General features: G+C 43.0%; 1 protein-coding gene across 14 annotated transcripts in view; it reads right to left on the reverse strand.

The window, feature by feature from the left end:
- The window catches only part of INTS6 (integrator complex subunit 6), a 93,311-nt gene that overhangs the window by 40,761 nt on the left and 36,007 nt on the right, over positions 1-16,543 (reverse strand). For all 14 annotated transcript variants that reach the window (XR_010597795.1, XM_065581245.1, XM_065581250.1 and 11 more), the window contains 4 exons: positions 11,327-11,510; positions 8,458-8,583; positions 7,628-7,782; positions 41-193 (listed from right to left, as the gene is read on the reverse strand). Coding sequence is in view for 13 of the 14 variants with exons in the window: in XM_065581245.1 (XP_065437317.1) it covers positions 41-193; positions 7,628-7,782; positions 8,458-8,583; positions 11,327-11,510 (618 nt within the window). In the remaining variant the exon portion in view is untranslated. The remainder of the gene's footprint in view (positions 1-40; positions 194-7,627; positions 7,783-8,457; positions 8,584-11,326; positions 11,511-16,543) is intronic.

Here is a 16,543-nt window from a genome sequence, read left to right on the forward strand (position 1 = left end):
CTCAGATAAATGTCCTTTAGTTAGTACATATTCAACTTGCCTGCCAGCAGGTCTGAGGAGATTTCCTTTCCAGAATAAACTGGGTCAGCGGTGAAGGTTCTAACTCATATTTATCAAAAGGTAGTTTGTCAATGACCATTGGTTCACAGTCAGTGCAGGAGAACTTCACTACAGGGTGAGATGTGCGAGGTGGCTAAACAGAAACATTCAGTTGTTAAGTGTGGGTCTGCACCAACAAATACAAGATCTAGCCATACTAATTCTTATTCTGAAACAATATAAAAGTGTTTTGGAAAATTGCACCTTAGTATCTGTTAATATGTCTCTGAAATAAAGAAATAGGAACACTAACTTAATATTTCATCTTATTGAACCTTGAACAGCTGTTGGGTTTAGGTAGGTAGTAAATACTATCTTAATATAGAGTGTAAGTATATTTAGAAAGTAAAAGCCAAGTACTTTAACTGCTAAATCAACAGGTCAGGCAAGGACAATGATTTGCAAATGGAGTAATTATCCTACTCTATTTAAGGTCTTTATTTATGACTGGGAAGAAAATGAAATCACTACTGATAAAGTTTGCAGATAACACACAAATTGGGGGAGTGGTAAACAATGAAGAGGTCAGGTCACTGATTCAGAGCATTCTAGGTCACTTGGTAAACTGGGCACAAGCAAACAATACGAATTTTAATACAACTAAATGTAAATGTAGACATTTGGGAACAAAGACTAGCCCATGCTTACAGGACAGGGGAAATCTATCCTGGGAAGTAGTGACTATGAGAAAGATTTGGGGACAGGGATGGAGTGTGGGGGATAATCAGCTGAACATGAGCTCCCAGTGTGATGCAGTGGCCAAAAGAGCTAATGAAATCCTGGGATGCATGAACAGGGGAATCTTGAGTAGGAGTAGAGGTTATCTGGCACTGGTGCAACCACTGCTGGAATACTATGTCCAGTTCCAGTGCCCACAATACAAGAAGGATGTTGATAAATTGGAGAAGGTTCAGAGCATAGCCATGAGAATGGCAAGAGGATTAGAAAACATGTCCTACAGCAGTGGTCTCCAACCTTTTTACGCGCAAGATCACGTTTTGAATTTACGATCAACCCAGGATCTACCCCACCCGTTCCCCAAGGCCCCGCCCCACCTACCCCTCCCCTGCCCGCTGGAGAGCTGCCAGGTATCCCCCACTGCCTGTGGGGATTGGGGAGCTGCGAGGGGACCCCTGCCACTCCAAGCGGCAGGGGGACCCCGCAACTCCCAGCCGCCACAGGAGGTGGGGGTACCCTGAAGCTCCCAGCTGCTGCGGGCTGAAGTCATGGAGGTCTGCAGTCCACGATCTCCATGATCAAATCATAGCCTTAGTTATGTTCCCATGATTATATTGTTATTTTGACAAATAAAACATGTAGAATTTTAAAATAGTGTGTGCATAATTTTAATTTTTTTGGCGCAGAATTTCCACACAAATAAATAAGGGTACTTCCTGAAGCAATACCACTGAAGTTGCTTATGCTCTTGTAGAACAAGCCCTCACCCTATGAGGGAAAGGAAGGTGCAACTACTGGTAAAGCAGGATATAGGCCGCGATCCTCAGAGATCCTCTGCAATGAAATAGCTTGACCTCAGACTCGTTCTGCTATAGCGAGAAACTATCTAGGTGATTTTCTATTTTGTTTTGTCCTTTTCAGGTAGAAGGCGAGAGCATGTCATACACATCAAGGGAGTGAGGTCTCCCTTCTTCAGACGCATGCGGTTTTGGAAAAAACAAAGTATTGATTGGTTCATGTGAAACTCCGAAACTACTCTAGAAGTGAATTTCAGACATAGTTCTAAAGAGACTGTCCTTATGGAATACAGCATATGGTGGACCCCACCATTAGGGTTCCTAGCTCACCTACCCTTCCGGCTGAGGTGGTGGCCATAAGGAAATCAACGTTCACTAATAAGTGACACATGTAACATGTAGATAATGGTTCAGAGGGAGGCTTCGGGAGTGCCGAAAGTACAAGATACAAGTCCCCATGAGGAACACGTTTCCTTTATTGGCAGAAAAGTTCTGATAAGTCCCTTTAAGAATGTGATAGTCAGCAGGTGAGTGAAAATTGAACAACCATCTGATAGTGGATGGCACTCACTGACTGCCGCCAGATGAACTTGTACAGAGCTTTGGGAAAGCCCAGCTGTTTTGAGAGAGAAAAGCTAGTCCAAAATGAGGGATATATCCACTGACTCTGGAGGGATAGCTCAGTGGTTTGAGCATTAGCCTACTAAACCCAGGGTTGTGAGTTCAATCCTTGAAGGGGCCATTTAGGGATCTGGGATAAAATTTGGGGATTGGTCCTGCTCTGAGCAGGGGGTTGGACTAGATGACCTCCTGAGGTCCCTTCCAACCCTGATATTCTATGATTCTATGCACCCAGATGGAAAAATGTTTCCACTTGGCTGAATAGCATTTCCTAGTGGAAACCTTTCTGCTATTATTAAGGATCATTTGTATAAGTTGAGAGCAGTAATGTTCTAATGTTGATTCCCATCCAAAAGCTAAGAGATTAGAAAAGCACTTCAGGGTTGGGATGTTTGATCTTGCCCTTCTCCTGCGTCAAGAGATCAGGAAAGGATTGGATGGTGATCAGAGAATCAGATGACAGTTGTAGGAGTTTTGGAAACCAAAACTGTTTGGACCAATCAGGGATTATAAGGATAACACTTGCCATGTCCTAAAGAATTTTCTGCAGGACCCGAGGAAGGACTGCTTAGGGAGGAAAGGCATAGCTGAGCCAGTCTGATTAGGGAAGAAGGAAAGCATTACCCTGAGAGTGTAGTCCTAGCGCTCCTGTGGAGCAGTATGTGCTACATCTCTCATTTCTTTGAGAAGGAAATAGATCCCGGTTGGGGGTCCCTCATTGAGCAAAGATGCTGTTTACTAGCGAATCATGCAATTCCCACTTGCGATCAATGGCAAAATGCCTGCTGAGGATGTCTTCCAACACATTTTGAATTCATGGAAGATAAGCTGCCAACATGATGATTCAATTCTTGATACACCAATTCCACAGGATGACTGCTTCTACACACAGGTAAAATATGGTTGTCATGTAATCTGACATTAAGACATGGCGGGACCAGACGAACTGTAGAAAATCCTCTCAAGTTTCTCAGACTGCCTGGAGTTCCAGAACGTTGATGTGCATCACGGTTTCTCAGGAGGGGGACATCTACACATACCTGACAGGGATCCTTCCACCAGATCAGGGAAGACATTACTCTGGAAGGAATTGTTATCATGGTGTTCATGCTGTGTTTGGTTGATGAATACACTGTCTGGAGCCAGACCTGAAGGGAACATAGGTGGAGTCTGGTGAATGGAGTAGCATAAGTACATGAAGCCATGTGCCTCAGGAGGGAAAGACAAGTTTTAACTGGAGCTTGAGGAGCAAGTATAGCCTGATCTACTCGGTCGCTCATAGTTAGAAACTTGTCCCAAGGTAAGCAAGTTTGTGGCAGCCTCATAAATGGTTTGCAGCTCTCAAACTCCTGTCAAAAATATCTTTTCACTGGGGGATGGGATTGAAATGATGTTGTAGACATGCGGAGTGCAGAGAAACTAGTGTTCTGTACCTTGTGTCTCTTACAAGGAAGGTCATAAGATCACTGATGATACAACTATTGAGGAGCCAGTCTAGGTTTGAAAGGCTGCCTGTGATATTGCCTTTTTGGGGCAGGTGTATACGTTCCTAGGGTGCAGCATGTGGCCCTGGAGTCCTTTAAAGCATGTATGGACTGATCTGTCTCTTCACTGAAAAAATAGGTCTCAGAGGGTAAATCTTCCACAATGATTTGGACCTCACTGGGAAATCCTGAAGTGTGCAACCATAACTCTCAATGCATCACAATAGCTATTACTATCAATCTAGATGACATGTCTGCTGCATCAATCGCTGACTGAAGTGTGGTTCAGGTCACCAGCTTAAACACTTCTATAAGAGCCCGAAAGTGAGCTCTGTCCTGCTGTAGTAGCTGGTCTACAAAATCTGTGCATTTTAGATAGCTGTACTTAGCCAATAGAACTTGATGGTTCACTTTACAAAACTGAAGGCTAGTAGATGTGAAAACCTTCCTTCCCTACAGGTCTAGATGTTTAGCCTCCTTGTTAGGAGTGGGTTTAAAATGTTGCTGTCTAGATCTCTCCTTGACCTTCATGGCCCTCATGACCAGAGCATTTGGTGCAGAGTGGGTAAAAAGAAATTCAGCTCCCTTAGCTTGAAGAGAATAATACCTCTATGCCCTCTTGGGAGTAGTAGGGTATGTGGTTGATGTCTGCCACGCTGCTCTAGCGGGTTCCAGAATAGCTTTAACAACTGGAGCTGGTGGTTTGTAAGATATCTTGGAGTTTGTATTGAGGGTCCTGGGCCTCCTCTAGGGAGATCTGGAGTTCTTCTGCCACTCTTTGGTGTGAATCTGTTTATGATTGTTCTAAGGGGACAGAGATGCCGGGATGACTGCTTCATTGGGCGATGAAGGCAGCAATTTTGTTGTTACAGATGGACCTGTTTCATATTCCTCCTCTTCCATGGGGTCTCAGGAGGAGACTCTGACTATTCCCTTAGAAGGGAATGGTGAGGTGATTTCCTGGCAGAATGCATGGGCTCTCTATATCTGACACACAGGTCCCAGGTTCCCCAGTATGGCCAGCACGTTGGTTCAGGAGGCAGTTGTGGGGGTCTCAAAGGCATAGGGTACCAACGGTCCTGAGGCAAATGTCGAGGCAGAGGTTGGAACCAGAAGGCTCTGGGTCCCCTGTCTGGGCTAACGTTTCTTGGAGGAGATGACGGCTCTTCTAGAGGTTTGAATTTTGCTGAGGAAGAGAAAAAAAGGGTCTGGATCCAACAGCAGAATCGACAATTTTGGTGAAAGAAAAGCAGCGCTAGCAGATAGAAGAGGAGATAGGCTTCTATCAAAAGTACATCCCCTGGTGGAGTCAGGAGAGAAGGTCCCAATGATGGGGGAAACAGACTCAGAAAGAGCAAAGATATCCTCCAGTGTAGTACAAGTCTGATCTCTCTGGAGTACGAGGAGTCGAATCCATTTATACTGTCAAGGTTGGAGGATGGAGGCTCCGTGTGGCCAGTGTGCGATAAAGTGATGGTTCCTTAAGTGGTAGAAGCAGATCATGCTGGAACCAATGGATCCTGTCTTTTTGCTTGGATGGTACCAGTGGAGAGGGTGTGATTGGTACGGAGTCCAATATTGATAAAGCCATGTATTTATGAGCTTTAGAGTCATGGCCCTGGGACTCAGGATGTACGAAGTCTTTAGGGATTGAACAAGCAGATTTGCTTGATTTAGGCAAAGTTGCACTGGACGTCTTCGAAGCAGAATTAGAGGGTGCTCTTATGCTTGTCCAAGTGTTCTGTATCCTGACAAGATGCTGAAGGGGGGAAATCTGTGGGTATGGATTGCCCTGCAACAGTCAGATCTTCTGGCAGGAAGTGCGCCCTGTGTCAATTCAGGCTGATGTTCGGGGATTGCCTTGGACTGTGTCCGACGCCAGCTTTGTGGCCTTCTCCATGAGGTCTTTTCTAGGTCAGAATTCCCTCATGTCATGCCTATGGCTAGGGGAAGAGTAGCAGGCAATACACCTATCTGCGACGTGTGCCTCCCCAAGACACTATAGACAGAGCTGGTCATTGTTGCTGATGAAAACAGAATGGGGGTAGGACACAGAGTTTGAAGTCTCAAGTTCTCCCCAATAATCACAAGGGAGTATGGGGATAGAGAAGGTCCCCAAGTTGGGAAATCTAACCACAAAACTGCTAAAAAAATATAAAGCTATTTAAAATTTACTATCAGGAACTATATACAAAAGGCACCAAGGCTAACTTTGAAAAATTTACAGATTGAAGGAATCAAAGGAAAGCCCCAGACACTAGAGGTTCTGACCAGGCCATGCGTCAGCAAGAAAGAACCTGATAGGCAGTCGGTTAAGACGTACCATGCATATGTTATGTGAGATTGGTAAAACACTTATTTAACAGATCCATTCTTGTCACTAAAATATTAGTCTGTGTCCAAACATGTCAAGCAATCCATATTTTCAACTTAGTTTTAAAAACCCAGATTAGATCAGATTATCTAATTAAACATACTGTGTGCAGTTCAATACAGTAGCAAAATCATCCGAACTCTGTTGTCCCAAGTAAGTAAATTTTTATTAAAAAAAAAAAGGGGGGGGGGGGAAGGTAATTTGGTTGAAGGGAGTCACCAAGTTTTAAAATATCTGTAAGGGAGCTGCACTACTAGAAAGTGTGGAAACCCTGGGCCTAGAGCAGTAATACACAAAACTGTGTTAAACCCAGACTTAGGTGAATGAAGAAAAGCAGACAGATCCAGGGGTATGCCCATTGTGGAGCACTGGAGACAGGGAGTTCATTTGCAGGAGCTCTTCTCCCACTAAACAGTTCCGTAATACCCAAGTGCACAATGTTGGGGGGAGGGGGTGTATTTTATTTCATTTTAACAGCTGCAAGAGATTAATTTTTCTTTAGAATAGGCTGGCTTTCCATACGGCTCAGAAGGCTGTGTATGTCTTACTGGACTGGGCACAATGAGACAATGAATATACACAAACTAAATAAAACTAAATTTAAGAATAAAATACTCCCACACACACTACACTAATCTTCAATTTTCTATACTCAGTTGAAACACTTCATGTTCTGTGCAAGCCAAATGCATAGAACACATTTAAGTTTGTAAACTTTAATAAATCAGATGTAGGGCACAAAGACTAACAGTGAAGATCCTCTTATAACGCAGGAAATAGCCCAAAATTACATCAGTTCAACTGTAATATTTTCAACCAACGTTGAATGTTATATTATACTACATTACAAATACAAATTGGCACAGGTACATCATTTTATTCGTAATTAAATAGAGCACAAAGAAAACTAATGTATTGCCAGTGAAGACTTTTTACAATTTGAAGTAAAGTTTCTACTATTTGTGGTAGATTAGAAGCACTGCTACACTAAACAGGAGATATGGGCCAACTCTGCCACTTCTGCACTGAAAGAACACTGTCACCATGAGTTTTACCTTTTCCCAATTTAGGAGATATTTACATAGAGATCCTCCCCCAACCCCTCACAAGCAATAGTGTCTTTTGGATGGTTAAATATGATAGTTTACAAGATAAAGAGATGAACCTGCATCAGTTCTAGGATCTTCGTTTGCATTCTAAATTGTGTCCTAAGGGAAAATTCTCAGTTTGAACTCTGTTGAAACTCCAAAGAGATACATTTAAGTAAGATGTTTTTATGTTCATAGCATTGTGCTCAGATGTTGGCAATAAAAGTCTTACAGGCAGTTTGTTTCTTAAAGAAGCAGATGTCTCTTATGCAATTATTCCACAATGAACATAGTATGTTAATTGCCATTCAGTATCTTATTCACAGCAGTTGAAACATCTGTGTCGGCTGCATTTCCTTTCAGACTTTAGCCTGAATTTCCTTTACAGTGCTTATATTTGAACCAGGTAGCCCAGGATTTAAAACCCATGAACAGGAAGCAGTTAAATGATTTCTCCCTCACTTCCACCTCACTTCAAGTACTTACCAATGTTGGAGAATTTTGATCTGGCCAAAAGGATTCTGGAACAGGCCAGTGGCCTATGGGAACTCCAGTTTTAGGGTTTGGTCTGACATAGATAAGTTTGTGACAGCTGTGCCAAGGGTGGGGTCCAAAAGACCTAGCTATATCCATCTGTCCATCTATACAAAAAACAAAATTACCTCCATAACTCTATATTTAATTATATAGTATTTCAAATTATTTAAACACTTTATATGGAGTGTGCAAGGATTTTCATACACCTTACGATGGATATCCTTAAAAGTATATTAGAAACCACAACAATAGTACATACCAGTGTCCAAGTAATTTTTAGCATTTCCAGGAGGAATGCTAACTAATTTAGAGTTGAATAACTGTTGAATGCTTACTGAATGAGAGTCTGAAAAAAAACAGTTCTTCTATTATGTGATGTACTTTCAGAACTCAATTGAAGTTTCCTTTCCTTATCACAAATACTAGATAAATCAAATATTTTCCCGGTGCATGAAGATTTAACACACATTAATCTAATATGAATGACACCAATGAACTTTTAATATACAACATTTCAGGGTTAGAAAAAAGCTAGTATTTTCCATGAACATGTTCTAGAAGTAGGCAAGTTATTCATATTTAGAACAAAAAGGAGTAAAGCTACAGAAATTTAATCCACTCAAGAATGTGGCCATATTACTACATTAGAAAGGAACAATGGTGTTTAACACTGTAGTGCTTCTTCCAAATTAAACTATGTACACTTCTGGCAATTGTTAAATTTGAATACCAAGTGCAAATCTAATTGGTTACAAAAGTACGTAGAATTTTTCTAATACCTTCAGTTGGTGAAGGATCTGGTCCAGATTTTTCAAAGTTTATTACTACTCCACTTTGCACTTTTTGAACCAGTGACTCAAGACACTGATTCAGCATTCTTGGAGAACACACACAATACGAGCGACCTAGGATGAAAGAAAAAGTCTCAAGAACAAGTCTACTACTTTATATTTCTCCCTTCAGCTTTGAAATTTTTTCAGACTAATCCATTTAAATAGAAGTCTAGCTATAATGCATTTAATTTAAGACATCTATCATCCTTTCCCAATGTAACAAGTATTCTAAAACTGACAATATACTGCATGTTTATTACATTCTCAAAATTGTATTGGCCATGCAGGCAGGTATTTTTGTTTATAAAGCAGTGGCCATTCAGATAACACCATATATCAACATTGTTGGACAACATCTACCACATTATGGTATTTGAGGCGCTGCAGTTATGTACCATTCTGAAGTACCCTGTATAAGGAAATAGTGTAGCACCTCAGATATTATGTTAGTGGATTATTGTTAGCAAATATCTTATTGGTAACTGCTGTATAACCAACCACATAGTAATTAGAAAAATCAAAAAAGTATCAGCAAACTATACAATTACTTAAAGTAACAAGTTTTGTGTGTATAGAATAGAGGTCTTCATAGATTGTGTTTGTCAATATAAGGAAATGATCCAAATGACAAATAACGCCCTGCTGTGCTCTTTGTATCAATGTCTCAACGCCCCCCCCCCCCCAAAAGAGTACTTCTATTACATCCTGATGGGGAACTTGAGGTATTGCCCCCTAATACCATTCAATATTGCACTGAATCGTTTTAAAAGGTATAGCACAACTAGTATGATTTTATGTTCTGTTAAAATGCTCAAGATAGCAATGGAAAGAGACTTATAAGGTCATGCAGTCCACATCAATGCAGGATTGTCTCCTACACTAGATTTTAAGTCTGTTTTCCCACGGGGGCATCCTAAGTTCCCTGTAAGCTGCGCAGCCATGCAGCAGGCTATCAAGGGCCGTGCAGGTGGGGAAAGGTGCCCCTACCCTGGCCCAGCCGGAGCTGCCAAGAGAGGAGCCCCTCCCCGGGTCTGCCAGAGCTGCCAGGGAGAGGAGCCCCTCCCCCGGCCTGGGCCAGGCCAGGCCCAGCCCAGCCAGAACTGCCGCGGCCAGGGAGAGGCCCCTCTCACCCAACCCCAGGCTGCTGCGGCGAGAGAGGGCTGGGGGAGTCCTCTCTCCCCACCGCAGCCCCGGGGCAGCCTGCACCCCAAACTCCTCATCCCTGGCCCCACCACAGAGCCCTCACCCCTACCCAGAGCCCTCACCCCCTGCACCCAACCCTTTGCCCCAGCAAACCTGAGCTCCCCTCATCCCCTGCCCAATCCCAGAGCCCACTCCCCCAACCAGAGCCCCTATTCCCCCACTCCCCAAACCTCTGACCTAGCCCTGAGCCCCCTCCCATACTCCAATCCTCTCAGCCCTGGCCCCATCCTAGAACCACCACCCCACCCCAACCCTCTGCCCCAGCGCTGAGCCCCCTCCCACACTCTGAACCCCTCGGCCCCACCCCCACCACACATCACCTCCATATTGATGCACATAAAATTCATTCCACACCTTGACGTAAAAAACACTGGCGAGTTCATAACTTCCCTTGGTAGCCACTGCACAGCCTAATACATCTGTAAATGTTTTTCCTTCCATAATATCATTTTATTACTCCTACTTATACCTCTGTGTATCACTATGTATTTTCTCTTCTACTTTGGAGATTATGCCTAGCAAGTATTTTTAGATTTACGTCCCCTCTTAGTCATCCCTTAGTCAAGCTGCTGACATTTAGCTCTTTTAATTCTTACTCATCAAGAAACTAGAAGGGCTGACTTATGATTTTTTGCTGATCTAGTTATGGAGAAATATATAAACAAGTTACAAAGAAAACATGTCACTTCATTGAAGCAGCAAGACAGTCTATTAAATGATTTCATTAATGAAGTTCTGCATGCATCTTGGTAACAAGTAAGAAGCATACTTTGTTTTAACTTTATTTCCTTTAACATTTTAAGAATTTCCTTGTTAACTTAAGGTGTCTATTGCATTCTTGGAATGTGAGCTCCCCCTTGTGGCACACTTCAACACCTTTTAAATGAATCAAAAAGCCTGTTTAATCCAGTGGTTGAGGCATCTGCTTTACATTCTGAGAAGTCGGGGATCACTTCTGCTTGAAGTTTCTTTTACACCTTTAAATTCTTTCCTTTTCTCCCTCTTCTCCCACCCCAATTACTATCAAATGGATTTTTTTTTTAAATACTTGGTGTGTGTTCATGGCACTCTATAGACAAGACAACTTCTGGACTGTACCAGAGAAGTTTACAATCTAAACGAGACAGATAATCATGAGCGATTACAAGAGAACACAAGACACAGTGGAGGAAAAGGGAAAGTGCAGACATTTGTCCAAAAATATTCTTAATTTAAGAAATATTTATAAGTTCTCAAAAGAAAACACATTCCATGGCCTTCAAATGCTGGCATGTCAGCAAACTGAACACTATCTCACTATCGAGCAGGTTTCATGATTCTTAAGACTTCTGGCTGAGTGCCTAAAACACAAAGTATGTTTTCCCCCTTCTGGTCAAAACTGCTGAAGAACGCAAATGCACATCCTTTCAAGACTATTAAGATGAATTTATTTGTAATTTTAGTACTTATGTACTAAAGAGAGCTGTAATATGTAGCTCCGTTGTGCCCAGGGTTTTAAAGAGATTAAACAAAGGAGTCAGAAATTTTCAAATACTATCTAATACAACTGAGCTATATGCTAAAATCACTTTTCTGAAAGAACTACTTTGTCAAGTGAAGTTAAGGCACTCACCTCCTGTGACTTCACACATAGGTGTGATTGCTGAGTCATCAACGGGCACACCTGCTATCTGCTCTGATTCTGGAGTTGTGATACCAGGCAAACGCAGAACTAAAGCAAATAGTCTCTGATCCCAGCGAAAAGGTTCCTTAGTCAATTCACTTCCAGGTAAAGGAGAATTGAGAGGTAAATGGAGCTAAAAAGAAAAATATTTAAACTTTCTTCACAAAACAGTGAATTCAAAATCAAGTAGCTACATGACTGCAATTTATTGTGCAAGTCAACCAAATGGATATGTAACCCAGAGAAGCTTACAATATAACAAAGATCAAATATTTTATATATAAATAAATATGGGAGATCCATAATCCAGTCAACACTGTACATAAACTCATTTCACAGCAATATGAAGTTCTGAAGTTGTACATTTACTTTTAAGTCCTTTAAACTTGTTTTATTGAGAATTCCTGCAAGCAGAACTGCATTACTGCAATGTTCTTTCCACAGCAATATTAAGATCTCATTTGCCTAAAGCACACTAAATTGAAGTTTGTTTTTGGTAAGCACTGAAAGGATCCAGGCTCGTTTCAGAAAGTCTGTTTCTCTGCATTCATCTTCAAGATAAAATGCACCAATGAATGAAACTATCAACTAAGTGGAAGACCAGAATATTGGTGCATATGATGATCCTGCAAAAGAAACATTTCAGTACCATCGTTATCAAAATATAGCACTAATGATAAATTAAGTCTCTGTTACAGGCCTTCCAGCTTCCACAGCAGCTTAACTGAAGAGTAGTTCCTGCTTATCTTTATCCTTTGACAACTTCTGGGGTTCGTTTGGTGATTACACCATAAGAACTAAAAGTCAAAGACTTAACTTGGTAAGAGTTGCAATTTTTATGACAATATCACCTTTAATGTAGCACACAATGAGCAATTTAAAGAAGTGATTGAAGCACTTCACCTTGGATATACTACAGACAGATTTTAACTTTTAGGTCCACCACGACATGGTGCAAGAAGAGAGAAAAAAAATAAGAAGATTAAAATTAATATTAAAGTAAGATGATATCTCATGTTCACCCAAGAACATCAATGTCCAACAACCATCCATACAGGAAAAAAATGCCTTCCTACTGCATGCTGTTGACTCATAGCATCTGAAGAGAACTATGAAAAACTTTTAAGCTGCTAACAATGCCATCCAAGAATACACAGTACAACACATCTTCCCCATTTTATTTTCATTGTCTGAACAAAGGACAAAGAAGAAATTACTAACCTTGTGCAGGTAACAATGGTTCTTCAAGATGTTTCCCCCCTATGGGTGCTCCACTGTAGGTATGCTTGCGTCCCTGTGCTGATGACGGGAGAACTTTTGTAGCAGTGTCCTTTGGGCCCCGCACATGTGCTGTCTTTTCTCATGCTGTGCCATGAGGCTAGCCAGCGCATGCAGGCTAAGCCTCCCCAATTCCTTCTCTACCGCAGAGTCAAAACAAGAACTTTGAATTAGAGGAAAGGAGGATGGTTGTGGAGCACTCATAGGAACACAGGTCTCGAAGAATCATCATTGTTGCACAAGGTGAGTAATTTCTTCTTCCAGTAGTGTCCCTATGGCCGTTCCCAAGCAGTATCCCTTCTGGAGGTCAGGACTTCAGAGTTGAGTCTGTTACAGATGACAGCACCATGGAACAGAAGACAGCTCAAAGGCAGAGTCCCCAGCGATGGCACAGTGTTCTGCGAAAGTGTGGACTGATGCTCATGTTGCCGCTCTCCAGATCTCTGAGATAATGACATCCTTGAAGAAGGCAATGGATGAGGAGATTGACCTTGTTGAGTGTGTACGAATGGCATCTAGAGGGATCATATGACAGACCTGGTAACAGTCTGATACAGTTCGAGACCCACTTGGAAAGTCTTTGGGCTGATATTGCTGAGCCCTTGGAACTTTCCGCTGTGCAGAGGAAGAGCCTAGGGGAGTTCCTGAAGGCCTTTGTTCTGGCCAGGTAGAAGGCCAGGGCTCTCTTGACATCCAGGTACACAATATAGCCTCCCTGTTGTCTTGGTGAGGCTTGGAGTAGAAGATTGGAAGGTGAATCAACTGATGTGAAAGTAGGAGGTTACCTTAAGGATGAATTTTGGATGCAGTCTGACTTTAACCGGAAGAATACCATGTAGGGAGTCTGCGCCATCTGAGCTACTATCTCTCCTATTCTCCTGGTCAAGATAATCACTACCAGGAAGGCCACTACCAGGATAGGTACATTAGTGAACAGGTGTCATGGTTTCGAAGGGGAGCCTAGTCAGTTCCTAAAGTACAAGATTCAGGTCCCATCTGGTGGCAGGAAGCCGAAGTTGAGGGAATAAGTTTACTATGCCCCTGAGGAACCTTTTTGTAGTTAGGTGTGACAGCACTGAGTACTCCTCTACAGGTTGGTGAAAGGCTTTAATAGCCACTAGGTGGACGCTGAGAGAGCTTAGAGATAGTCCGTACCATTTTAGGGTTAAAAGCATAGTCTAGGATATGTAGAAGAATTGCGGATGCTGGGAAGATTTGTTGGGACGTGCACCAAATCTGAAACCTGGACCATTTCTGCAGGTAAGTGCATCATGTCTCTTGAACAGAAGCTTTCTAGGTGTTGGGAAAAAAACAGGAGCCATGCTTTGAGGCAGAGAATTCCAAGGTTGGGATGTAGGGTATGTCCTTTGCTCTGTGAGAGGAGGTGCGGAATCGCCGTGAGAGAGATCAGCAGACATGATGCAAGCTGAGAGAGGTAAGGGTACCACATCTGTCTCAGCCAAGTAGAAGCACTCAGAATGACACGAGCTCCATCCCTTTTTATTTTCAGCAGGACCTTTGACAGTGAGGGAAATAGAGAGAAGGTGTAGAAAAGGTCCCTGTCCCGGGGAGGAGGAGCGCATCACCTAAGGAGTGTTATCCCATCCCCGGTCTGGAGCAGTAGCATGGACACTTCTTGTTCAGCTGAATGGCGAACAGATCTGTAGACAGTGTCCCCCATCATCTGAATAGGTCATGAAGTACCTCTATATGGTGCATCTCACACTCATGGTCGTGTGGGAATTTGCAACTGATACTGTCCGCTACCGAGTTGTGTGTACCTGGAGGTATGCTGCAGACAGTGTAACGTCGTGGGAGATTTCCAAATCTATAATCTCATAACTTCTGCGCAAAGGAAGGCCGATCTGGCTTCCCTCTGCCAATTGATGTAGTACATACAGGCAAAGTTGTCTCTCAGGATCGGTGTGTGTGATCACTAGAAGGAAATGGGTACAGGCATTCTGACCACTCTCAGCTTCAGGAGATTGATGTGGAAGGATATCTTCGTGGGCGACCATTTGCCTTGTGGCCTGAGGTCATTTAGGTGAACGCCCCAACCTATGAGTGATGTCTTGGTGGCAAGGAGCAATGCTGGTGACGTTTTCAAGAAGGGGATCCCTTTGCAAACATTGGCTGGGTCCTTCCACCAGTTTAAGGAGTTTTTGATCCTGGTGGGTAGTGACAACCTGTCCTTGTTCGGTATGTAAACCGAGCCAAACCATATTTGGAGGCATTGCATGTGAAGCCTGGCATGAGGTATCATCACCGTGCCCCTGCCATATGTCCGAAGAGTTGGAGGCAAAGGTTGACCAGTATTTGTGAACTGCTTTGAATGGTGTCTATGAGTAAGAATAAGGATAGGAACCTGTGTTGAGGTAAGAGGGCTTTGGCCTCTAACATGTCAAGGTCAGCCCCTATGAATTCCAGATATTGCACTAGAGTGAGGGTTGACATCTTGGGTGTTGATCTGCACACCCAGGTCTATAAACAAATGTATCGTAGTGTCAGTGACGTGGTGAGCTTCCCAGAGACATCGGGCTCTGAGGAGACAATCATCCAGGTATGGATAAATCATTATCCCTTGAATGCATAAATGAGTGGCCACCACTGAGAGAACCTTGGAAAATACTCTCGGGGCTAATGATAGACCAAAGGGAAGCAATCTGTACTGGTAGTGGTCATGTCCCAGAGTGAATCTGAGAAATTGTCTGTGAGCTGGCAGATCGAGATGTGAAAATAGATGTCCTAGCGGTTGAGGGCTGAAAACCAGTCTATCTGTTCCAATGCTGGAATGATCATCAATAAGGTGACCATCTTGAATTTTTTGAGCCTTGACAATCTTGTTGAGAGCTCTGAAGTCTAGTATGGGTCTCCAACCTCCCTTTCTTTTGGGTATTAGGAAATAACGAGAGTAGAACCCCTTCCCTCATAGATGTTGAGGTACTAGTTCTATGGCTCTTAGCTGGAGGAAGCGACCTATCTTGTGTCATAGTAAACTCTCGTGGAGAAGGGTCCCTGAAGAGGGATGAGGAAGAAGGTTGTGAGGGGGTCAGGAGGTAAAACTGAATGAAGTACCCAGTTCAGACAGTCTCATTGGTCTGATGTTATGCATTTCCAGGCACTGCGGAACACTGCCAATCAGTGGCCAAATGGGTGTGGAACAATGATCGTCTGTGTCAGTTGGGGGGAGTGATCTAATGGTGCCTTGACCTGCCCATCAAAAGTGGTGTTTAGCTGTAGAGGGCTGGTATGAAGATTGTGGGCCAGATGTTTTCTGTTTAGGGAATTTCCCTTTCTTTACTTGCAGCTTATAGTGGAGCTGAGGTTGGTACTGATACATGCATGGTCTATGCTTGGATTGGGGACTAAATAGTCTCTTTTGTCCCAGTGTATAGATACCCAGTAACCGGAGGGTAGCCTTGGAATCCTTCAGGATATAAAGGGAGGCAGCAGTTTTCTCAAAGAGCTTCGTGCCCTCAAAACAGAAGGTTCTCAACCGTGGATTGCACCTCTTTTGGGAATCCCTACAAATGAAGCCAGGACACTCGTTGCATCACCTCAGTTGTAGAGATAGACCTAGCTACCATGTCAAGGGCAGATTGCAGCAATGTCTTTGCCACTAATTGGCCCTCCTGGATAATGGCCCTGAATGAGCCATGATGTGCTTCTGGCATTTTTTCAATAAAGTCATTCAGCTTAGAGTAGTTTATGTAATCATACTTTGCCGTGAGGGACTGGTAGTTGGTGATACAAAATTGTAGAGTGGCTGAGTATGCTTTTCTACTGAACAGATCAAAGCATTTCCAATCCATGTTGTAGGGAGAAGCCCTTGACTGGTGGTGTTGGCCGAGAGAGTTGAAAGCATCCACAACGATGGAGTTGGGTGGT

Source organism: Chrysemys picta, chromosome 1 (assembly GCF_011386835.1).
Source record: "Chrysemys picta bellii isolate R12L10 chromosome 1, ASM1138683v2, whole genome shotgun sequence".
Taxonomy (NCBI): Eukaryota; Metazoa; Chordata; order Testudines; family Emydidae; genus Chrysemys; species Chrysemys picta.